This window comes from Electrophorus electricus, chromosome 25, assembly GCF_041902795.1.
Source record: "Electrophorus electricus isolate QZ-2024a chromosome 25, ASM4190279v1, whole genome shotgun sequence".
In the NCBI taxonomy this organism is placed as follows: domain Eukaryota; kingdom Metazoa; phylum Chordata; class Actinopteri; order Gymnotiformes; family Gymnotidae; genus Electrophorus; species Electrophorus electricus.
Window position 1 is genome coordinate 6571740 of NC_137521.1, and position 25886 is coordinate 6597625.

General features: G+C 37.7%; 4 protein-coding genes across 5 annotated transcripts; 2 read left to right on the plus strand and 2 right to left on the minus strand.

Moving 5' to 3' along the window:
- Positions 1-335: 335 nt before the first annotated feature.
- Positions 336-5596, plus strand: LOC113581106 (carnitine O-palmitoyltransferase 2, mitochondrial-like). The gene is made up of 5 exons (XM_035521819.2): positions 336-2859; positions 3230-3310; positions 3400-3506; positions 3864-5168; positions 5259-5596. The coding sequence occupies exons 1-5, from the start codon at positions 2681-2683 to the stop codon at positions 5594-5596; spliced, it is 2010 nt and encodes a 669-aa protein (XP_035377712.1). The 5' UTR covers positions 336-2680.
- Positions 5597-6249: 653 nt separating this feature from the next.
- On the minus strand, positions 6250-8180 carry magoh (mago homolog, exon junction complex subunit). Its single transcript, XM_027015993.3, has 5 exons — positions 7955-8180; positions 7422-7480; positions 7225-7335; positions 7030-7112; positions 6250-6465 (listed from the first exon to the last, which is right to left on the minus strand). Exons 1-5 carry the CDS (start codon positions 8043-8045, stop codon positions 6366-6368), a joined length of 444 nt encoding a protein of 147 aa, XP_026871794.1. The 5' UTR covers positions 8046-8180; the 3' UTR covers positions 6250-6365.
- Positions 8181-8899: 719 nt separating this feature from the next.
- uck2a (uridine-cytidine kinase 2a) lies at positions 8900-20513 on the minus strand. Its single transcript, XM_027015991.3, has 7 exons — positions 20334-20513; positions 15864-16023; positions 14063-14159; positions 13203-13345; positions 12917-13014; positions 11696-11744; positions 8900-11099 (listed from the first exon to the last, which is right to left on the minus strand). Exons 1-7 carry the CDS (start codon positions 20436-20438, stop codon positions 10963-10965), a joined length of 789 nt encoding a protein of 262 aa, XP_026871792.1. The 5' UTR covers positions 20439-20513; the 3' UTR covers positions 8900-10962.
- A 2721-nt stretch (positions 20514-23234) lies between these two features.
- tmco1 (transmembrane and coiled-coil domains 1) lies at positions 23235-25647 on the plus strand. 2 transcript variants are annotated; one of them, XM_081707962.1, is made up of 7 exons: positions 23235-23271; positions 23575-23652; positions 23787-23846; positions 23974-24020; positions 24129-24196; positions 24341-24485; positions 24713-25647. In XM_081707962.1, the coding sequence occupies exons 1-7, from the start codon at positions 23250-23252 to the stop codon at positions 24809-24811; spliced, it is 519 nt and encodes a 172-aa protein (XP_081564088.1). In that variant the 5' UTR covers positions 23235-23249; the 3' UTR covers positions 24812-25647. The 2 variants fall into 2 exon arrangements, with proteins under 2 accessions (XP_081564088.1, XP_026871779.1); XM_027015978.3 differs by having other exon boundaries at positions 23241-23426.
- Positions 25648-25886: the final 239 nt, after the last annotated feature.

The following is a 25886-nucleotide window of genomic DNA, read 5'->3' on the forward strand; positions in this document are numbered from 1 at the left end:
TTAGTGTCATTAGTGAAATATTAGACACATTTGGAAAAATATTCAGCTCAGTCAGAACTTGAACACTGCTGTGAAGCTTGTACATAAAATAGTTAAAAGCCAGAGTTTTATACTTTTAACAACTCAGGAAACTGAGTTGATACTATGATTAATTGTCTTTAGCTTTGTGTGTAAATATACTGAAGCACAGAAATATTCAGCCCTGTACGTATTTAAATCAGATTATCTTATACAAAATTGCATAATTTAATTTTGTCTGAATATGAATTATGAAACAATGCACAAAAGATTACATGATCTTTTCCTCCTCTTATTGGGGAAAGCCATTAACGTGAAACCATCACAAAAGCAGTAAGCAAACAAATCTGCAAAATGAAATACACTCTCTAAGACCTAAGACCTGGCCTTGACAGATAAAAAATTACTCAACAGTTTTTCAAATACATTAGAACACCAGGGTTATTTAATTTAGTTATATTTAAAACTAACCCTCTCTCCGCACTACTATGCTAGAAAGATGGCACAATTCAAATGTAAAGCAGAAACAGTGCCTCTCCTCTGCAATAAGATTATCACCCCTATGGTGCTCAGGCTGTTGAAAAGATTGTGAAAATGCAAACCAAGCCAATTGCATTTTCATTTTCATGGACTTCCACTTCAGTCAGCCAATCAGATTCCATAGCTTTCCACCTCACTCAGCCAATCAGGATGGGACTACAGCATGCTAAGTAGAACAGGTGACTTCTTTGAAAGATGGTGGCTGAGGAGCTCATTAGAGTAATTAACAGTTCAGTCATTCAATCAGATTAGATTGCTTCACCATTAAAAAATAAGCAAATAAAAACTACCAATAGCCTTGGAATAAAAGTATTTTCCAGTTTGACTTATGGACTTTTTTCTCACTAGCAGTCCACTTGCCCTAATACTTAAAGCACCAGAGCACAATTGCAGGAGGCTTTTATGCACTCTATCTGTTCTTTGAGCTGCACATGGTGTGGGTGGTGCTGCTCAGTCTCCTTTGCTACCTCATCCTCTTTCTGTGCCGGCATTCAAACAGCCGCGGACCCTTCCTCTCCGTTACTGTCCTCATCTACCTGCTGCTAGGGTGCGAAAGTCACAAGTCCTGTTACATATGTGCACTTCTATTTTAGGAAATTTGTGGTGTAATAAATAATCTTTATATTTGTTAATTATACTCATATATATATATATATATATATATATATATATAGAGAGAGAGAGAGAGAGAGAGACTTACTTTTTGTAAGGTTTATTATCTATTCCCATAACAAAATGTTAAGTTTATGACATTTATGAAATCAGTTACAAGGAACCTGTATTTTCACGAAGAACTAGAAATCTACAAAGGCCAATCATTTAGAAATATTAAATATGGCTGACATATCTACCTAGGTTCCCAGATGGTAGTTGCCATGAAGGCAATCTCTCTTGCCTTTGACTTGGACAAAGGCATCGTGGAGAATGTTCCCTCCCTAGTGGAGTTCATGGACTATATTTACTTTGTGGGAACTGTAATATTTGGTCCTTGGGTCAGCTTCAGCAGCTACAGGGACACAGTAGAAGGTCAAAAACTTGTGAGTGAAAAAATCCTTTCATTACAGCTCCAGATGCCTGTATATATGCAAAAATAAGGAGAGAAAATTATCACTGAATTCATACTCTTCAAGCTCAATGCTGTTTTCCACAGAATTCATCCTATCTTGTGAAAGTGACATGCAGCTGGATAAAGAGTCAGCTTCGCCCGTTGTTCTCCCACTGTGTTGCTCCTTACCTCTTCCCCTACTTCATCTCTATCTTTAGAGACAAGCTTCTCTGAAAGTATGTAGAGGCTGAATATTTAAGTAGAGGCCATATATGACCATGAAAATGAAATTGCATTTGGCTCAGTTTGAATTTTTGCAAGCATTGTGACATAGATTGAGTGCAGTAGGGGTGATAATGTTATTGCTAAGATTGCAAAGACAAGAGGTGGTGTTTCTCCTTTAACACTGACATTTTGCCATCTTTCTAGCACCGTGGTGAGTTGTCAATGAGTGCAGATGCAGATGCATATTAAGTGAATAACATTTTCATTATCATTTTGACACAGTGCTAATTCAAATTGGGAAATAAATTTTCATTTAAATAAACTTACTCATAAAACACCCAAATGTCTGTGTAAATGTAATATTGAAAGAAGTCCCCCAAACTGCAAATATATATGGAATTTTTGAATTTGAACTTGCAAGTATGAGTGGAATATTTTGATTCAAATATAGGATTACACTACCATTTTGCGTAATACATTTTAATTTTTTTTTATTTATGTTGGCACATGTATTAACTGAAGGTGTTACTTTTATTTCAGCACATTCAGAACGATCAAATCTAATGCATGAGTGCATTTTGGTTATCTAGACAATTGAATTCCGCTTTATTTTTATTTGCTATTTTTGATTACGCGTAGCGACATTAAACGTCGATGTAGTAAAATTGTTTCTAGAGACCTAATGTAGTCTGTGGGGGGAGGTGGCCATACTTTTAATGCAATAAGTCTACTTTGTGTTTCAGTCAGATTAGCTTCGTTTAATTAATAGCTGTCCAAACTATTAATCATTAGTTCGTTTTCTTATCCAACATGATCTAACAAACCTATAACTAGAGCTAACCAGCTAAGAAAATGATGGCACACTTAAATTCAACGCTGTGGAAGCTAAAACCTTTGGCACGGAAGACCACTTCTGCAGGGTCACTGCTAGTTGCAAATCAGCGCAAATACAGCAGTAAAGATGATGCAGGCTCCGAATACTTGCATAGAAGTGTTGTTCCAACTATGCACTACCAAAAGAGTCTGCCGCGGTAAGCCAAAGTTGCGTCGGTATCTATCGCTAGCTATAACGCTAATTAACCGAGCAATGTTAAGCAAACGCTGTAATGTCAGCTCCAGGCTCGGTTATATTTCGGGTTATTACGTGGCAATAACAGTGGAAACCACGTTACTGAATCATTCATGTATGTAATGCTGCATTTAAACATCGACTGCTACTGTATCTTTTTGAAAAAATGTAGGTGAAAGTTCACTAGGTAAACAATTGGCGGTGAGACATGTCCCCCTTTGCCACAATTTCAGTTCCTATTAAGAACAGTCAAAACTGGGCATGTCCTATATCGTTTGTGTGGTATTTAAATTTTTTTTTTGCTGATGGCTATCTTATTTTTCAATGTTCAGATTACCAGTACCAAAACTGGAGGATACAATACGGAGGTATCTCGCAGCTCAAAGACCACTGTTAAATGATGAACACTACAGGTAAAGCCAACTCTTCATGCTAACATTCTTTAATATAAGCCAATACATTTTCAATTGTATTACAGATTTTATGTGTCATGTTCACACAGTAATACAGAAAAAGTGGCACATGATTTCCAGAATGGAATTGGCAAGCAGTTGCATGAGGAGCTTGTGGCACAGGACAAGAGGAATAAGCACACCAGTTATATTTCAGGTGAGAAGCTTATAGTTCACTCTTAAAATGTTCTGCTGCCATGTTATTCAGTCATTTGCTTGAATCTACTCTTGAATCCAACTGTCATCTGAACAGAGAACACCACCATTACTATTGAACGTGTAGTGGGTTCAGACTGATTCCAGGGAGACTCATGGAAAGAAAAGTTTTCCAATGTCCCTCTGTCACTTTTCGGGCATGCCTTGGCAGTTACTTGCTTTTCTGGAAAGTAAAAGTGTTGTATTTTAAATATCCTTTAGGAAAAAAGTGATGGGGTGATATTGGCAGTTACCTAAAAAAAAACTTATGCCAGTTTTGTTGTTGTATTATGGTAGTTCTTGTATTATTTTTTTCTAGCACCATGGTTGGACATGTACCTATGTGCCCGTGAATCTGTGGTCTTGAACTTTAATCCCTTCATGTCCTTCAATCCTGACCCCAAACCGGAGTACAATGACCAACTCATTCGGGCCACTAACATGGTGTGCTCTGCGGTGCGGTTTATGAAGACCCTGCGTGATGGTCTCCTTGAACCAGAGGTGTTCCACTTAAACCCTGCTAAGAGCAACACTGATTCCTTCAAAAGGTTCATCCGATGGGTGCCCTCTTCTATCTCATGGTTTGGAGCCTACATGGTGAATGCATATCCTTTGGACATGTCTCAGTACTTCCGTCTATTCAATTCTACACGCATCCCTAAACTAAAACGTGATGAGCTCTTCACGGACCAGAAAGGCAATCACCTACTCGTCATGAAAAAAGGCATTATGTATGTATTTGATGTGGTGGACAGGGATGGTAATCTGGTGAAGCCAGCTGAGATCCTTTCACACCTCAAATACATTCTAGCAGATTCTGCTCTGGCTCCTGCATTTCCCGTGGGGGTCCTGACAAGTGAGAACAGAGATGTTTGGGCAGGGCTGAGGGAGAAGCTTATAGAAGCAGGGAACAGAGAGGCTCTAGGGCTAGTGGACAATGCTCTCTTTTGTCTTTGTCTTGATGAGGAGGAGATGCGTGACCACATACACATCTCCCACAATATGCTTCATGGGGATGGATGCAGTCGCTGGTACGATAAGTCGTTCAGTATGATCCTAACCAAGGATGGGCAAGCAGGCATTAATCTTGAGCACTCTTGGGGTGACGGTGTAGCTGTCCTATGTTTCCAGAATGAAGTCTATAAAGACAGCACAGCGAAGCCGCTAGTTGGGCCAGGAACCCGGCCCGCTACTATAGACTCTGCTTCTGCAGTCCAGAGGCTGGAATTCAAGTTGAATCCTGAACTGGAGTGTGGAATAGCAAAGGCCAAAGACAACTTCCACGCTGCTGTCTCCAAGCTCACCATCAACGCTATGGAGTTCAGAAGAGGAGGGAAAGAGAAGCTAAAGAAGCAGCAGCTCAGCCCTGATGCCATTACCCAGCTGGCCTTCCAGATGGGTTTCCTACGTCAGTATGGGAAGACCGTGGCTACGTACGAATCCTGTAGTACTGCAGCCTTCAGGCATGGTCGTACTGAGACCATCCGTCCCGCCAGCATTTACACACAGCGCTGCGCACAGGCCTTCGTTCAGCAGCCTGGCCAGCACAGCGTGGAGCAGCTCCAGGGCCTGCTGGACGCCTGTTCCAAATACCACAGCCAGCTCACCAAAGAAGCAGCCATGGGTGAGTGTTGTCTTTCCATTTCTTCTATCATTACAGCTCACTATATTTGTAGAATGCTGGAGAAAACATGTCACTGTAAATCATTTTTAGGACAAGGATTTGACAGACATCTCTTTGCCCTGCGCTACCTGGCGAACACTAAAGTTGTAGTGCCAAGTCTGTATCAGGACCCAGCATATGCAGCTATAAACCACAACATCCTGTCCACTAGCACCCTCACTAGCCCTTCCATCAGACTCACTGGCTTTGCACCTGTAGTGTCGGATGGTTTTGGAGTTGCATATGGTGTCCATGACAACTGGATTGGGTGCAATGTATCTAGTTACCCAAATAGGAATGTCCATGAATTCATTCAGTGTGTCCAAAAGTCCCTGGAGGACATATTTACAGTTATTGATGGAAAGCCAATTAATTCTAGTTCAGTTTAATTCAGGGAAAAGAATGGTCACTGCACACTGAAGTGGATTTAAGGTTTCACTATAAGGTTTCACCTAATTTTAAGGTGACTAGATAAGAACATGTCTAGCACTACTAGTATAAATCCTGTTTATTACTTAGAAAGGTTATCATGACAGACCGTTACTGTGAACTAGAGCTTATCAATTACGTGTTGTGTACTTCTCTCATCCTTGGGAAATAATCTGCAATTAAATAAGTGATGAGAGGGTTTTTAGGGGGGGTGCTCAATAACAGCATAGTAAATTGTTTTCATGTAAAATTAACTTATCTATTATTGTTTCTATTATTAATACCCAAGGGCATGTTTCATTGAGAGCCTCTGAAGATGCTGTGACTGACTAACTGTTAAATTGTTGGAATTAATTTGTGTGTAACATATCTAACAATTGATGGGGAAAATAGTACATCAAAGCCTGACAGGGTGTTTGTAAAGGTTAACTTCTCTATTAATGCACATGTGTGTAATATGACTTGTAGGGCACTTTGACAATGATCTGAGTAATTAAATGCATTACTAGAGGTTTTCTGCAGCAAATAATTTTAGTTGTTAAATTGCATCTAAACCTATGCTGTCCATTTTTCAACCATTTTAAAATTTTATTTTAAATCACCTGTTCTGAAATTGAGTCAATTATTTATTAAAAAAAGTAAAACAGCAGATAAACCAGAAACAAATGTACAAATGCCAAAACGTGAGCCAACAACCTAAAACAATGATCAGAGTAGCAGCTGATGAGCTTAGATAGGCTTGATCTTGAAATGGAGGCCAATAAGACTGAAGACAAGACACTTGAGATCCTGTACCAGGTAGTAAAATACTCTCAGGCCTTCTGGATCTCTGAGAAATTAAGAACAAAACATTTCAACGTTTAGTCCTAATTTACCATAGTTAACATCTTAAATTTGAAATGCTGCATTACATTCTGTAGAGTTTAAAATGTCTGTCATTAACAAATATTTCCTAGCTGTGAGAACTCAGTAGTAGCCAGCTAAGAGGGTCATGATACATGATATTTTATTTGTTCAGAGTCCATACATTATTCGTACAGCATGAAATCAAGTGCTGACATACCATGAAGAGAACCAAGTGGTCCAAGTATATCCTTTATATTTTTTGCTGAGGAAAGCCTTTGCTTGTAAATATACTAAAACACCACACTGAGATACTGCAAAAAACAATCACCAGTAGCTATCCACAACAACTAAAGTGTGTCTGAATAAAGTGCGTCACAGATAAAAACATTTGTGTTTTATACTCAAATCTTTGATTACATGTAGTTTTATTACCATGCAGATGACACACCTGTGGACTCATACACCTGCCTTTGCTTTGCTTGCCAGTATACTATAACATCACACAGATGAGCGTGTCTGAATAAAAACATTTGTGCTTTATACTCACTTAGACTGGTTGACATCGATCAAAGAGCCAATTTTGGATGTTGTAAATGAAATATGTTCATCACCAATGACAATCTCGAGTTCCTAGAAAAGAAAGTGAGAGCAACTTCAAAATCTTCTAAATCTTTCTGAAACTGTCCATTTCCAATGCACGTGACTGATTACATTTTCTTCACATTACAAGATGAGCACAAACCTGTCTGCCAACCCTGTCAGGAGGGGGCCACAACGCATCATCTTCCTTGGTGATTTCACTGTCATCAATGATCCTCTTGAGCTCCTCCATCACACTTTTGTGAACGTAAGCCTAGAATAAAGAAAGACTACCTGAAACCATTCCTCCAAAACGGAATAATATTTATTTGCAACTTCCATATATAACAGATGCTCTACCTCTTTTCTGATCATGACGTCGTTTTTGTAGTTGCTGTTGTTTGCATACCTCAACTTTCCTGCACAATAACAGAACAATCATACATATGATTTTCAATAATCAGTGGAAAAAAACTTGTAATACTCTTATCTTCCACCGCATAAGCAAACATCTTGATTGTGTAAGGTACAATAAGAGAACGTATTAATTAAACAACTGCGAGAACATGGTTAAAATAAACTAGCTTGCTAGCTAGCTAGGTTAGCTAAACTAGCTATCGTTATCTATCTTTAACTTGAGTGCATTTCTGGAATAATCTCAAAAATACTAAATAACTAGTTAACATTCAAATCTCTTTCGCAAAACAAATGCGATTATACAAGATTATTAGCACTATATTATATAAGCAAACAGTACTTTTAGCTTCCTCTCTGCCAAAAGTCATGGCAAACGTGATTTCCAGGCCCGTAACTAGTTGCACTGCCGGGTAGCTGAGTGAATGTTAGCAGGGGAGCTAACCTAGCTAGCTTAGTTTAGATGGCGCACTACTTACCGTCCGGCCTAAATTCAAATTCCAGAAACTCGTGACCAAATTTCCCTTTGTGTCCCACATAGTATCTTAAATAGAAGTCGCTTGTGGACATAACTACGCTACAAAAAGACGTTTACAAACGTACAGCTTTTTTCCTAGTCAAACAAAACCTTTCCCTGACAAAATTGCTCAAAGCTCAAGCGTCGATTAACTACTCGCAAACACGCTTAGAGGCGCGTGCTGACGTCACCAACGTCGCATTTTGATGACGCGTGGAACGTCCTCGCAATTCCCAATCCCTAACACATGATGACAGACGACTGTAATGGATGCATGGTACAAAAATTTATTTCATAATTATTTCTTTATCATTTCATTTAAGCCGTTTCTTATTTTACTTTTTTTTTACACTTGTACATTACAATACATTGTGAATAACTGAGATGCTTACAAAAGAAGAGCAAAACATGACCCGGCTTTTAATTTAATCTATTATGTTTTTCAAGTGAAAAGCAGTTGCACAAATGCATTGTCAAGGCCGCTTGCAATTGCTGCTTTGACAGCAAAACTATTGATTCCAGCGACTTCTGTGAGTCCAGTTTAATCACAGCTAGAATCATGGTTGCACACGAATAAATCAATCATCACAAAAGTCTTAAGTGCTTGCACTACGAGGATAATGGCCTTATGGCATCACTCATCTAAGATTCGATCAAGTATGTGGTCCACCAGGTATATTTCTGAGCTCCTTTAAAAGTAAAAAGCATCACATTTCCAGTTTGGTTATATCAGCATTTATACATTTTTGGGTAATCAATACAAAATGTAAGAGTCAATGAATGTGTTGCACAACGTCTGTAACCTCTGTAGTGGACTCCACATCTCACAGCAAAATAAAATGAAATGTTTATGTAGTATTCATCATTTGTAATCGCATAGGACTCTGAACTGAGCATGAATCAAATGGTGATTTGGGGTCTTTTAATATGACTGATTGACCTCTACTTCTATCATCATAATGTTGGTCACAAGCAGCTATTATAAGGCATATTGCATTTTTCCCCAAAGAAGCTGGTCTAGAGACTTTACTAACTCAATGTGAAACCAACCTTGGGTATACCTGATTAAAGTGTACATTTTTGCATGTTTAAAAGGAGTATGCCTCACGCAGGCAGTAGGTAATTAGTGAATAATAACGTGAATCAGAACACAGATTTTGGTGTACATTAAATACTGTGCATAAAACATGAGCAGAGACAAAAACAGACAGGAATTTTCTTTTAAACAACTTTTGTTTAAAGGTTACAGGCAAAACCTAACCAGGTGACAATGTAACCTTTTCATCTAACCAAGTGACAAACTAGTCTTTCTCCATTTTCCCCTGACCGCAGGGCACTTTTATTTGAGCTCTGGCCCGGAAAACATCACAATGAAATGTGTCCACCAACTGGTGAATCGTCAGTGCAACATATTACACTCGTTGATTTATTTATGAATGACCCTGTGTCATAGCAGCAGTGCAGGGGGGAAAATGTTTCTGCCACATCAGAAAAGACAAAGCAAGGTAACCAAGCAGATTGACAATTTTTTTCTGGGGGTAATGATTTTTGACAAAATGAAAAATCAGATAAGAGATCTGTTATGGTTAATATTAGTATTATGGGTTTGGGATTTTGTTTCTTTTCCATCATAACACTGAGTACTGTGAAACATGATAATGCCCCCTTAAAATGGAAATGAACAGCAAAATCCATTAATCCACTGTATAAGTCCCTGAAACAACATATGCAGAACAGCATGATAGGGTGAGCACCATTTCTTAGGCTATGAAGCTATCCAATATTAACCACAGAATCCTGAGAAAGAACAGAGTGCTCTTTTTGCCCTTCAACAAACTAGAAAACGTCTTAATGAAACCAAATCGATTCTGTGGTAAACCTTTTTTTACATTAAAAAAAACATACTGATTGCAGTAACATAATGGTACAGGCATGTAATACTTCCTAAGGAACAATATCAGAACTAAAATAAAATCACCATAAAAAAAAAAATTTAATGGTCTGCCAAAAACAGTCAAAATAAGCTGTTGACAGCAGTCTTCAGCATGTAGAGTACCATAAGGTAAATACATAAAGAAAATTAATTTAAAATTAATTTAAGTGACTTTTAATTTGCTATTAAGTGCCATTTAAAAGATGGGAGCACACAGCATTAAATACAGTACAACTAGGACACCAATATGGAATAACTGAATCTGTATCTATTCCAGGATTATTAAAGGTGTTGGGAAACCCTGCTTTTAATATGCTGCACAGAATCTCTGGCTCTGAGGGTCAGATCAATAGACCAAAGCCAGTGTTCATACCAGGCCACAGAGCTTCACTTTACAGTACACGTTCAACCCTGACTTACTCATAGAAAAGATGAGCCGTCACTGAAATATGGTATGAAGTTAGTGGCTGTTCCTTTGGCGCGATGGTCAGGGAGCACTTTTGGTTGTAATAATTACTAACACACCAAAAGTGCTTTGGAGGCAACATTATGACAATATAAAGTTACACAGAGAAGGCGATAAAAGTGAAATGTATATTTCTGCTTCGGAAATGCCTTTAGATTTTGTACGATTCAAATCATAAGCACTCAGTGCAGGTCTGGGAAAGCAGCGTCCCTTTGGCAAATTCACCTGTACTCCACCTTTATTTCACAAACACTCCCTTAAAGAGGAGACAGAGGGTTAGGAATAGGCATAAATAAGTAGGACAGAAGAAAAAAAACAACAACAAAAAAAAAAAACAGCATTGACCTGGAACAATTTCGACCAAGGAACATCCTTCCTTCACAATCAAGAGTAGAAGTCAACCAAAAAATAATAATAATTAAAAAAAAATAAAACTACAACAAAAGCATTTCTTGTATTCAATACAGTGTTTGCTATTTGCCGGTATGTACACTCACTCCTCCTTTTCCACGCTCTAGTTGTTCACTACCGTCCTGCCTTTGTTCCCTAGGAGACAGGTGGCACGGGGGTGTCAGTGTGGTCTGCTGCTGGAGTCCGATGGCTGCCGTTTCTGTGGTGTGCTGTGCCCATTGAGGAAACCGTTCAGCCGCTTGGTCACACCACCGGTCAGAATGTCCTGAATGTGCTGCACTATCAGATTTATAGCAACTGAAAACAGAATGGAACAGATGGTAAAAAATAAATAAATAAATAAATTTTTAAAAAAAAATAAATAAAAAAGGGTCAGACATTATATCTCACATATATAATAAAGTTGTTAATTTTAAAATGGTGATACACCTACATGAACATAAGAGGTATCGTTATTACAAATGCCAGCTCTTTTAGGCGAAATTTTGTACAGAACTATATAGCACATTATATTATGCCATAATCATACATCATCTTTGTCGGCAAGCAATCAACTTGTATTAAGTAGTGATCAGAATAACAATCCTCCACAACTACATTCCCATAAAATATAGATTCTGGGCCGGTTTCACTAGTAAAACCAGCATTAACCAAACATCAAAGAGATGAGTGATAGAGCAGGCCAACTAAAAAGGTTAATGTTCTCACACCCAGTGCAGACTCTGAGAATGGCCTTGCTTGGCTCCATCAAAACATCCAGCATTCCAAAACAGACTGGGAGATAGATGAAACCAAAACATTTCTGCAGTTCCATGGTCATGCTGCATCCAATCATTACACTGAACAGCAAAAATAAAATAAGAGACGCCTGCATTCACACACTCCAATCTCACCTAGATTATCAGCGCCCCTCGGGATGATAACGTCAGCATACTTCTTCGTCTGAGAAAATAAAAACAAAAAGGGTTTTAGGAAAGCTCTTGAGAAAAATACCCAGTTGGGTGGGTATTACACAACCTGTTCCTTGTCAGCATCATGCCACGTGCTCTTCATGAATCCTTAAGAACCCCCTTCCCAGCGGGGCACTAATTAACAGTAAGTGAATAGCAATGAAAACCTTCCCAGTTTTCAGCCTAAGTAGGTGCACACACATTCCATGTGAAAACATGGGAGTATGTAGGCAGATCTGTTAACTATTAAAACAATGGCTAAAACAATAAGCCTTGATTAAATTTATAATGCATGCTTTAGGTAAGAGTATATATAGGAGCATTAGATGAAAAAATTATTAAAAGCCAAAAACACTAGAAGCTAAAAGATGTATTTTAAGTAAAAAAAATCAATGCTTAATTGTTTCTAATATTTCCCTTTTATACTAATAACAATATAATATAAAATATATTTAGGTTTTTTTTAAAGCAACACCCATCTCTCTTTGGAAAACACAGTCAAAGAAAACAATTACATATGTACTAGTCACAGAAACTGCAAAAATGGAATGCAAAAAGCATCACAAAAAAAAAACCCAAAACACCTGCTTCAGTGAGAAGGAGTGGTTAAAAGCATACAGGAATATATGAAGACACACAGGAAGACAGTTAAACTGAGTAGTTGTTAAACAAGACAAACAAATAAAAAAAAACTGCACACAATGACCACAGACCTCAGTTCAAACCTTTCTGTCTTGCGAGCTTCATTTATGATAAGGAGACTTAGTAACAACTAACAGTGAAAGTCACTGTGTAAACACAAAACCTGTTAATATGTAAATAATTTGGTTTAGTAACAGTTTTTTACTTTGTTTTGTTTGCTTTTTGTACACCTGCTTTCCCACTAGAAACACAAAAGGGGTCTTTAATTCATATTTGCCTGCTTCCAACATTTCACAATGATAAACAGTCTGTGTTACTAGAAGACATGTCCAACTTCCTGTAATTTTTATAATTGTATAATAACAAATCCAAATTTCTCTAAAGAAAAAAACATCTTACAATGAAACACTGCCTGTGTTGATTCTGAAAGTGAACACCAATAAGTACCACCAAGATTTTAACTGGGAGTAATGTAGCTAGCTCACAAAGGGTAATCTGAGAAATCCTTCAGGCAGAACTCACTGGCAGGCAGAACTCTTCAAAGGCAGGCTTCACAAATGTGATGTACTGGCTTAAGATCTGCTCCAGGTCCCGTCCTCTCTCACTGATGTCCCTCAACACTGACAAAACAAACAAACTAAACAATAAGACAAACCTGGAAGTTCTTAATAATTTCTTAATAATGAAAAGCAAGCAAAAGAAATACCACATATGGCAGAGCCAATATGGTACAATGTCATGCAAGTACAGAAACCACATAAGCCAAATGGATTTTTGTTTCCTAATGGATTTTTTCTGCCCCACCCACCTCTGCGTGAGAGTCGTGTGTCTGCATCAGTGTCCACAAACAGCTTCATCTGAAACAGGTCCCGTATCTCCTGCGAGTAGAACATTAGAATGCCCTCGAACAGAACCACGTCAGCTGGGTACACAGTCACTGTTTCCTCCTTCCTGTGGGGAAAACAGCCCAAGGCTATGAGAGACAAAAATAAATAATTCCTCAATCCGGGCTAAGGCACAATCGTACCCACGTCTTGTTTACATGTACACCAATGGTCCAACAGTCCAATATTTGTCAGACCCAGACTGTTGGTTGTAATCACGTAAACAGTATGGTGCAATTTTCCTGATCTGACCACAGTCTTAGTCAATCCAAACTTAGCCTGACATTAGGTCCAGACTCATCTGATGGCCCTCAGTCTGAGATTTTGTGACATTTTGCAGCATTTCCTGCAATATGACACCTATTGTAAAAGCTGTAACAGCTTTAACAATCGGTATAATAAAAAAGGACTATTTAATTTGGACTATTTCCAAGTTTGTAAAATGGAGTACATTTCTGTGTAGACCTGAAAAAGATGGGCAATACTATTAACTGCAATAATTAGCTAACGGTGTGGTTATTAGGAAAGGAGACAGCACCATGAGTATAGTTGGACGTTGGAAAGGAAGCATTACACTATAGCTCAGTCAAGTTACAGCTGAGTCAGGTTATGCTGGGGTATGTGTAGACAGGACAACTTGCTTATATAGCTCATACTGAGCCTAGTGTCTTAGACTAAGAACATAGTCTGTCTATTATGTACATGTAAACATTGCCACTCATTAAAAAATAACCATAGCAATCATCACAGCTGTTGCAATCCAGATACTGTAGCAAGAACAGACCTGGAATGGGTAACAAAATCGTAGACGGGGATTTGAACTGTTCTCCCCTCCATGATGTCCCACAGAGTCTTCACTATCAACTCATTATCAAATGCATCTGAGGTTGAAAAGGGAATAAAGGGATGAAAAAGACAAGGATTATGGAGCACTTATAAAACTGGTCAGAGGTCAGCCAGGTCCACAGAATAATCCCCAAGATAAAGGGACAAACTGATGCAGGATAAGAGAGGAGCTCCATGCGGTTAGGGAATCACACACACACACACAAGTGTACAAAGTTAGACAGACTGCTACATATACAGGATACATCAAGCAATACTTTAATCAGCAAAAAATAAGTTAATAGAACATATTGCTTTAAAATCTGACTGTATAAATGAAGTCATCTCCAAGTAGTAACATTACTAGCTACTGTGTTTGACTGCATTACTTTGTCTAACTGCAATTCCTTAGCTAACAGTAGATAGCTAGCTAAAGACTCATTTCCTGTTTAACCAAACCCCAGTTGGGTAAAGACCCAGAGTCACATGAACCCCCATCTGGAATGGAAGTGTTTGCCCAACGATGAAACAGGCATTTATGAAAAAAAACATGTATATGACTTATATATCTATATATCTAGAAAAAAAAGATTAAACAACTAAGATTTTTGTTTATAGTAATTTTCACAAAAAGATAAAAAGTCAATCCATTTTATGATTTTTTTTTTTTTGTAATTCTAACCACATACATGGTCTGAAAATTATGTGAAGTTAGCAAATTACCCAGCTACTGATGTTATAACTAATACATTATGTTGTGACTTGTAATTAATGTTTATCATCAAGCTAGGCTAACTAGTTTGCTACTTGGCAAACTGTCAGTTAAATAAAAAGTTGCTTCTAATACCTTTTATGTATGAAGTTTGAAATTCATATATCATTTAAATGAAATTGAAATTCAAATGAATTAAATTCATATAAAGTCATATAGGTAGACTTACCATGTAGTAATCAATTTATTTTTTAGAATGATGTACTTTAAAATTTTCATGAGCATGTGTTGTTTCTGTTTTGTCTGTATTCAATAATGCTGGTAAATGATGGATGATACCATACAGACAAAGGATTATTGGTTAAATCAAACTGTATATATTTTTTATGAATATTTTATGAGTGAAATGTAAAGATGACTGACCCAATGACAGCACTTCTGTTCTTATGGTTTTATGGTTTTATTGTTTTATTGCATTTATTTCCTCAGCTGCTTCAGCCTGTATTTTCATTGAAGACTGATATAACTCCGTCCAGCGAGGGACCTCTCTGTCCATTCAGGGACTTAGTGTGCAGGGCTGCAGCTGAATGCTACTGAGCTTGTAAGCTTTTCTGCCATGATGAATAAAAACTAGCTAGCTAGTCCAGTCTGTACTTCAGTGACTGTTAAAGCCACAATTAATTAACAATATTGGGGAGTCAGTCAGTCATGTGAAAAGATCCACACCCTACCATCACCTTTGCTTAAACTTCATGTTAACTTGATGGTAAAATCTGAGTGATCTTATCTGGCTAGCTATGTTTGTCACATTATAAAACAAAATGGTTCAGTCCCAACTAGCTATCTAGGTAGCCAATAAATTAACTGACATTAGAAAAAATACAATGGGATGTAATCTATTTATATAACAAATTTGTAAAGTCATTATTAGGAGTCATTAATGAGTGATACAGCATTGAAAAGGCATTTTCATTAAATTATCATTTTAAAATCATTTTTAAAAAGTATTCAACCAACAAACTCAGTGATTACAATTCAATTTACTTACCCGGATGGTCAAAGTTGAACTGTCCCTTGAGGGCCCTGGCCTTCTGCTCTGGAGTGAGCACCTTGTAGAAGCTGTCTTGACTGAGGATGGCAACCTGCCTTTGGTGATGGTCAATCTTATTCTGTCCAAGAAGCTCCATGATTTTGCCACAGACCGACGACTGAGGTGAAACGGGAGAATAAACAATATAAAAGAAGACAAATATGCAAAATAAACAAAGTAAGGTAAAATATCTAAAATAAACAATAATCCTTCAGATATCATGACAGGTTATTTAGCAATGCATCAGGGACTCATCTATTCAAACACATCTATGTAAACCATGCTTTAGCTGATGATTAGGTTTAATCAAAAATTGATCAATGATTTGAATAGGTGTTACTCCTAGAATTCATTACTGACTATGATTCCATGACATGAGATTTAGGAGAATTATATCATCGGCATTCATTAAATCTTGGAGTCAGAAAATGACCACATGAATAAATTCAACTTGTTTTACAACTGAGATTACAACCTCCATGTAAGAACAGACACAGGCCCAATAATCACGTGTGCCACTTACACAGCCAACATAAAGATTGTTCAATATGTCACTGGCAGGGCACACTTTCACAGACCATGTTTTAAGAATGTTTTAGCTTTTATCATGAATTGTGTTAAACAATTTTAGCACCAGGTAACATAACTGGTTAAGAGCAGGCCATGGTTGCCCAGCAATGTAAAGGTTTTATTCTTTTTTTTGTAACTTAATGCATGTTAATATACTTAATGCATGTAAATTATATTAATGCTTATATTTATATACTTCACTTTAAGGTCAAGGAAATAAGGTGATCACTCAGTGTAAACTAAACATTCACTCTTCCAATTTCTTTCTAGTTATGACTGCTTTTTACATGAGATTGTACCTAAAATACTTTTGACAGTAATCAGTTACATCCTCTTCCTTAGTTTTGTGCCCTGGTCTGACGTCAGTTCTGGGCAAGAGTACATCTGGCAACCTTCTGTCTGACTAACACTTCTCCCCCATGTTCTGTCTACGATTTCAATATGTTACTTTTTCTCTATGGTCTGTACAGTATAAAATTTTGAACTAATCTTTCAGAGCCTTTCAGATGTGATTGACTCAGGTCTACTCCACTTCTGAACCGTCTGCTAAACTCATAAAACACTGATAGCATAGTTCTCTGATGGTTCTTTAAAAGGCATGTAAATCTTGGTGCTCTGTCTTTATGTAATCGATACTAATTTGTTACTGACCAAGCCCTACGATGACATGCTAAAGAGTTGTTGCTATCAAAAATTTCTATTGACATTGTTCTTTTAATTACCGAAAGACATGTACAGTTAGCCAAGGTGTTACAAGTTCCCCAGCTGTTATCTGGCTGAAATGTTTTCACATGTCAGAAAAGCTGTTACATCAGACACTTTCATATTTTTGAATACTAACAAAATACTGTTGCATTTTCTACTTCAGAAATCACCAAGCCAGACGCCCACAATCATATACCCCTCCACACATGTACATGGTCTAGATACTGCTGGAAGGATCCTCAGAATAATTTGGATGCCCTGGTTTTAACCAACAACACTTAACACCTAATCTTTAATATGTAAAAGCGGCATGGTTTTCATTTGTTCTATATATAAGACTGTAATGCAAAAACAAAATGTACTGTAATAACCACTTCACCAAATCTGAGAATGAACAGAAGTCTTATCCCATCAGTATTTACAAACTGCTATTCTTATTATAATGACAAACAAGAGTGGGCTGGTTACATCTGCTTAGAGTCAACCAACGAAACTTGCAGTCAGAGTACAGAGTCACAGTAGTGTAAAAACATAGGATACAACTATAAAGATATTAAGACATCTGTTAATCCATAGATAAAAACTGGAAGAGGGTAGTGATACAGAGCATGTACAGTAATAGGAACATCAAAAACCCCTATACTACAAAATTCAAAATCAAGAGACACAGAGACAGAACCCACCAGGCCGGCCGGCCTGTCTATTCACCTAGCATCCTTTACCACCACACCTTCCAAAGCTTCTACCAACTGTAGCACTGCCTGCTTAAATCCATTAAACATATAATCCGCCAACACTCAAGATGTTACTACACTTTGTAAGCAATTAAAAACATATGCTCTCTGACATGTCATTTCCACTGCAATTTCCCCCTCAGCTACTAATAGGCCTGTAGAATGTAGGGGTACACAGAGAAGCTAATTAAATCTTTGCACCATAACAGAATTAAGGATTTACTGTATATTGACATCAGGCACATAAGTCAACTTATACCTTGGCAAGCTCCAAATCTAAGAGAACAAAAAAAAAAAAGAAGAAGAAAAAAAAAGGTAGAACTGGAGTTTAAACTGAGCTTTTTCTTTCATCCCAGGGCTTCACTACCCCACACTCACACCCCTTAAAGGATAGTTCTGCTGTGAGATGGGAAACCCCTTTTCTGGGCCACCACTGCCCATTCCTGCACACACAGACTTAACCTTGTAGGCCAAGCAAAAGCAAAAAAAACAAAAAAACAAATAAAAAAAAAAAAAAAAAAAAAAAAACACAGAACAAAAAAAAAGAAAGAAAACTGTCCAGTCTTTGCCAATGCTGACTAATCATTCTTCTGCCTTGGTCTGGGGCTCTTCTGTGTACCCAACAGGCCACAGTGCAGTTTAGAGATGTAATGCCAAAGCCATCTATGCTGGAACCAGCACCAATGACATGGCACATGGCCATTAAAAAGATCAGAAGACCAGACAGAAACTCTTACATCCAGCATAAATAAGCAAACTGTATAAAGCGAGCTTTACTGTTTGGCAACATAAGCACAAAAAACAGTGTTCATAATTCTTTAGAATTATATACATTGATTGAACTATAAACATCTGATGAGGTCAAGTGTTTAGTAGAAGTAGCATGTTCAATATCAATCACTGTGGTGTCCTTAGAGGACCACAATGAAGACAACATTTAGAGAGCCGAGATCGAAAGCAAGCAATATCTTATACACACATGCTCAGCCAAATAACAGCACTTCCTTCAGTGCAGTCTGAATGCAGTGCAGAGATGCAGCAAAAACACCTGCCAGCTGGTAATATGACAGTGTTCCAGTACATAACACTGAAAAGACCCAAAACACTCTCATGGGTAAATATGTGCATAGAAGAAGCAACCAATGTGGGAATAATTTTGGAATTATACTGTTTTGGGAGCTTGGCTCAGACTTACAATGGTGTTAACACCACAAAAGGATATTTTTATGAGTAAAAATATATTTGACAATTTTGACAAATGTACAAGAGCACAGCTCAAGGGTTGCAGTTTAAGGAAATGATCGCCTTGGTTGAAGCTCGTCAAGGGGTAAGGAAGCAAGTGAACTGGCAAATCAATTCAGTTTAGTGTGCCGCTGACCCCATTACTGTTTACCTGTAACAACTCCGCAAATATTTACCTTTAACAGCTCTATTAATCAATTGAGCTTAGTAAGACATTTTAATACACGGATGTGCAAACTAATTCAAATTACAATACACAGAGTTATCATTCAAACAAAGGGTCATTGTTCTTTATGACCGTGTGAGATATATTTAAAATAAGACCAACAGCTCCACCATGTACAGACAAACGTTTAGATCAGCTTTAAACTTAATTATATTTCACAGCAACATTTTCACCTCGTTACCTCGAAACGGAAGGTGCCGACGTACTAAAACGACACTACCGGGTAATCTGCTATCTTGACTCAACGAATCTGACGGAATCTATAGGCAGGTTTGCCAACAACCTGCGCAAATAGCCCAACAAGGGAAGGAAGCATTACAACAAAAGCTAGCTGGCTAGCTAGCGAACCTAGTGCTTTCTTTTTTTTATACACACTAGTAACAAGCATCTGACAGTTACATGCGATTCGTAATCTTGAAAATTCCCCCTGATGCTGAATAATGAGAACGACGTAAACGAAATTATTCCGGTTAAATACTTGCTAACAAGTTGACCAGTCTGGCAGTTTCTGAAGACCGGTGGGCCAGCCATGCGGCTATGATAAACATAATACAGCGGTACAGTTTTAATAGGCAGAATTTAATTTATTAGCTTGCGTCTACACTCCCCATCGTTTGCTTAAGTGTTGTTTAACGATAAAGAAAGCTAAAGAAAATTGTAATTTAGAAAGTTAGGATTTTATATAATGAAGTACAATAAATACGTATAAAGCCACATCTGGCTACTAGACTGTTTAGATACATAATTAGCCGGCCATTTACTATTTTACGTTGCATTAATCTAAAAGTTTTATCGGACAATATAAACCTTTAGCAAGCACATGTAAGGGTCTGACATGAGCCACGCGGTCACCGCGTCGTCATCCACAGATACGTGGAATAAGGGTGTAAGGCATCCTAAATCTTTATTTTTATTTTTTTTCAAACCGCATAACAAAATGAAAACGCCAACCTTTCCGCTAGCAGTGCCACCAGCTACCCCGATGAGGAAAGGCTGGCGGGTAGCGTTCTCGTTTTCATCTTGATTTTCCAACTTCGCTTCGCTGTCTCCTGCCATGATTGCTGTCACTGTACACGCAGAGGCTCAAGGCTGGTTTTAGGAAACCGGGCGCTCCTCCTACCTTCTTCACAGTTCTGCCCAGCGTTTTCCTTTGTGTGTGCGTGCATGTGTGGAACTGACTGAACCACCGAATGACGAATATATGATGGGTTGAACGCATGCGGGTAATGATGTGAGAGTATTAATAGCGCAGGTTAACTGGTGATGAACATCTTAACACAAGGCAGATCATCTTCCTATGACAAAACGTATTGTTTGTAGTTTCTAAACAATTGCTTGCAGAATGCATAAGACATTTAAAGGAACAAAATACAAATCAAAGTCCGGTTTTCCAGAAATATATAGAACTCCATATCTTTTCTAATAAGTGATTGGTAATATATCTTTAGTTACTAGAACCTTGTAGATGTGCCCCAAATATATTATTAAAATGCTATCTATAGGCCAATATTATTTGTTGATAAATGTATTTCATGATCTACACTCACTGGCCACTTTATTACACCTTGCTAGTACCAGGTTGAACCCCCTTTTGCTTTCAGAGCTGCCTTAACTCTTTGTGGCAGAGATTCATCAAGGTGCTGGACACATTCCTCGGAGATTTTGGCCCACATTGACATGACTGAATCATGCAGTTGCATATCCATGATGGAAATTTCCATTCCACCACATCCCAAAGGTGCTCTGTTGGACTGAAATCTGTTGACTGGAGGCCATTTGAGTACAGTGGCCCACAGAGTCATGTTCAAGAAACCAGCCTGAGATTATTTGAGATTTGTGACACGGCACACTGTCCTGCTGGAAGTAGCCATCAGAAGACAAGCGGACTGTAAAGTGATAAATGTGGTACAATACTCAGGTAGCGTTTAAATTATGCGCAACTGGTATTAAATGGTCCCAATGTGTGCCAGGAAAATATCCCCCACACACCGTTATACCACCACAAGCAGCCTGAACGATTGATACAAGGCAGGATGGATCCATGCTTTCATGTTTACACCACTTTTGGACCCTACCATCTGAACTTTGCAGCAGAAAATCAAAACTCAGACCAGACAACATTTTTTTAAATCTTCTATTGTCCAATTCTGGTGAGCCTTCACAAATTGTAGCCTCAGTTGCCTGTTCTTAGGTGACAGAAGTGGCACCCGGTGTGCTCTTCTGCTGCTGTAGTCCATCTGCTTCAAGGCTTGATGTTTTGCACATTTAGAGATGCTCTTCTGCATACCCCAGTTGTAACAAGTGGTTATTTAAGTTACTGTGGCCTTTCTAACAGCTCAAACCAGTCTGGCCATTCTCCTCTGACCTTTGTCATCTAACAAGGCATTTTCAGCCAGAGAACTGCTGCTCACTTGACATGTTTCCTTTTGCAGACCATTCTCTGTAAACTCTATAAATGGTTGTGCATGAAAATCCAAGTAGATCAGTAGTTTCGGAATTATTTAGACCAGCCCATCTAGCTCCAACATACATGCCACATTCAGAGTCACTTAAATCACATTTCTTCCCCATTCTGATGCTCAGTTTGAATTTTAGCAGGTCGTCTTGACCATGTCTACATGTGTAAATGCATTGAGTTGCTGCCATGTGATTGGCTGATTAGATATTTGCATTCATGAGCAACTGAGCAGGTGTACCTAATAAAGTGGTAGGTGAGCGTAAATCCTTTGTATACAAAAGGCACACTCAGTTTTTGAGATTTTAGATCAATGAACTGTAATTCTTCATTTGCTAGAAAGTGGAAAGAATGGGCTGGAGATACTGCACAGATAGCTCAACATGGAACTATAGTGGGCCTGTAGATAACATCACCAGTTTAGTTGATCAAAAACATTTAAAAGAAGTGCAAAATATCTACAATAAGTACATCCAACTCACTTTTTCTCACAGCTTGTAGGTCTACGTGTAATGACAATATGGGGGTAAAAACAATGGGATATTTAATAATAATATATAGTAATCATATCTAGTTACCACTCTTCATGTAACAACAACATATAACACATTACTATGTTAAAAACACCTTCAAAGCAGATAGTATATTTATTTCTTATAATGTAGTTATACTTCACTGTCCTGCTATAGCCTAATTGATACAGCATTAAGTGAAAAGCCTTACAGTTTTCAAAAGAATATGAGCAGTGGCTGCTATAAAAAACTTGCATCTCTATAATAATCAGCCATTCTTTCTGCTTTCCTCTTTCCTGTTCAGTGAATTAACGTTATTGTCTATTAATTATTAATTAAAGGCTACTCACCTCCACTAAGGTGATGAAAATGATTACTTAGATACTTCAAAGTCAGTTTTAATATGTGCATGCCACTTTCTGTTGTAAATATATAAACAAAAACAAGCTACAATTATAGATTGTGTACAGTTTCATAGAAGGATACTGATATGACCCATCAGTTATTTATATATTAATGCATCCAAACATTTTCCTTATTTGAAATACTAAATCAAATATATAAATGTCAGTTTACAACAGAACTTGTTTGCAGATCAAATTTTATATATAAACTTGGCAAGAGCCAAAAGTCTGAAGAAAAACACAAGTTCAAATCCAAAGGATCAAGGTGCGCAATTGACCATTTTCTTTCCATTATATATCCGTATGTGTGTTTAAAGGTTTGTTCCATGTTCTCAGCTTTCCCCTTTATTTAAACCTAAATAAATGTATCTGTAGGTTACCCCAGAACGTAAACTGCATACAGCATCCCATGTTGTTTCAAAACCTGTGATGTAGGTTACGACCACTAGAGGGAAATGAGCCGACACGACAGCAAAGAAAATCACCAGCAAAGAAAATGTCACTTAATGCTGACGCTGGTAATTGACCGAAGTGGTTATTTCGACCTCGGTCGCATATTTTAACATTATATAGCTTAATTACACAGCTTCGTAGTTAGGCACTATGAGTACTATGTTTGCAGACACGATACTTATAGTTTTTATATCAGTTTGTACAGCGTTGTTGGCGGAAGGTAAAGTAAATGTCATTAGATTTGTTAGTTAGCTAGCTAGCTACTTTTTACGACCTAGCCAGCTAGTTAGCTAGTTAGAGATCTTAACCTCATTCCTGTCTTTCTGGTATTTAACTTGTCGTCTGTTCTCACTATTGTCGTTGTCTAGGTATAACCTGGGTGTTGGTGTACCGCACAGATAAATACAAGAGGCTCAAAGCCGAAGTAGAAAAACAAAGCAAAAAGCGTAAGCATTGCTTTCTATATTTGTATGACGCTAGCGTTTGCTAACTTCATAACTACCAGTAAGGTTAGTTTACGATTTAGAAAATGCATCTGATTAAATGTGTAATTTTGTTTTAATCCCATCGTTTGGTTAAGTTGAGAAGAAGAAGGAGACAATCACGGAGTCTGCTGGGCGTCAACAGAAGAAAAAGATAGGTATGCTACGTGGGGGGCAATATTTACTGTGTGTTCTCGAGCAGTATCTTCACCTAACTAGGTAATCTTCTTAACGTCTGTGCTAGAGTTTATCTATTAACGGAATTATTTATTTTTTGTTGAATAGAGAGACAGGAGGAGAAACTGAAGAACAATAATAGAGATCTCTCAATGGTAAAACAATATTTGTCTCTGTGTTTATGTATGTGTATCAAACGTGTGATTCTTGTTTTAACTTGCACCAAAACCATATTCTGATATTGAAATAATCTTGTATTATAGGTGCGGATGAAGTCTATGTTTGCCATTGGCTTCTGCTTTACAGCATTAATGGGCATGTTCAATTCTATGTAAGTGAACTTACTGATTTAAATACTGCAACAGTTGGTTGTCATGCATTTTAAATGCACTGTTCAATAATAGTTGTTGAAGTGCTTTTGTTTTTGATCTTTGTGGTGGTGGTGGTGGTGGTGGTGTTTGCTTGTTAATTTCAGCTTTGATGGTCGAGTTGTAGCGAAGCTGCCCTTCGTTCCTTTGTCCTACATCCAGGGCCTTTCTCACCGTAACCTTCTGGGGGAAGATTACACTGACTGTTCCTTCATCTTTCTCTACATTCTGTGCACCATGTCCATTAGACAGGTAATCCTAAAAGGTCTACCACTGCTTAACCGGCAGAATAAAAAGTGAATGTGAAATCAGAGGTAAAGAGCAGTAGTTTCATCTAAACATTTCAAAGTGCTATAGAATGGCCAGATTTTAAAAAGGTTTTTCTTTGTATTGTACATGAGTGTTCCCCAGATTGCTTCAATTAATTCTGCATTTGTAATTAATTTATCTGCGGTCTCATCATTAAACCCCTTCCTCAGAACATTCAGAAGATTCTGGGTCTGGCTCCATCTCGTGCTGCCACCAAACAAGCTGGTGGATTTTTGGGACCTCCTCCACAAGCTGCCAAATTCTCATAAACTCTGAGGACAATAAACAAGCTCTCTTCTGTTGGCTGCAGGAAATGGCTCCCTCTAGTGCACATCAAGCATCCAACACTATGAGAACAATATTTAAATGAAGCTACCACTGCAATCACTGTATTTTTTCTGATTTGGTTGAACAAATCAGATAATTTTGGGACTTGATAACTCTGAGGTTATGTATTAAGATTTTAAATGACAAGAGAATTGTCATATGGAAAGCATAGCAGCTGTAACGATATAATAACCAATAATTCGTTGTTTTTTGGGGATTAGCACAACTTTTCAGTAAACTAACTCACTTAAGTGTTGAATGTCATGCACTGCTATGTAACACCAAAAATTATTAAGCAAGTCAGCTGTTAGAAATCTTCACTCTGCATTTGTGACAAGCCTCTTATTGGTCCCTTAGGCAAACAGTATGGAATACAGAGAAAGAATACTACCGACTAATTCACCTACAGTTAAATGGTAATGTTTAGTCCTTTTATTATGGGATTTGTAACCGTTGAATCATTTGTGATCATCCTGCAAAGTGCAGGTGGCGATTGCAGTGTTTTTCATTTTACTACAGAAAACAAATTGATGCTAATCTGTACTTTTGGGCGGATTTTAGACAGACAAGTAATACTTTTTTTTTACAACTCATACATTTTTGTTACCTTTTAAGATTTAAACTCAAAGACTTATTTTTGTTTAGGAGTTTGGTCATTAATTTATGTGCGAGGAAGTGAAATAAAAACATTGAGTTGTATTCATTTTCTATTATGCATTGTTAATTCTATTTTAAGGTACTGAAGTGTCGTACTGAAATAAAATAGAATCTTACATCACCATGACTACGTGGTTTTCAATAAGATCTTGAGCAAGAAATGGTCCAGATGGTGGTGATATTTGTTTACACACACTAATTACTAAAGTAATAAAGCATCTCCAGTCACCGCAGTAAGATGTTTGCAGTTTTTAAAATGTTGCATTGCGTCTAAGCTTTGTAAAAATAAGATTTATCCTTCGGTACCCTGTGCATGCGCGAATAGTAAAACAAAGGCCGTATTCGTGCACGTTACGTGCA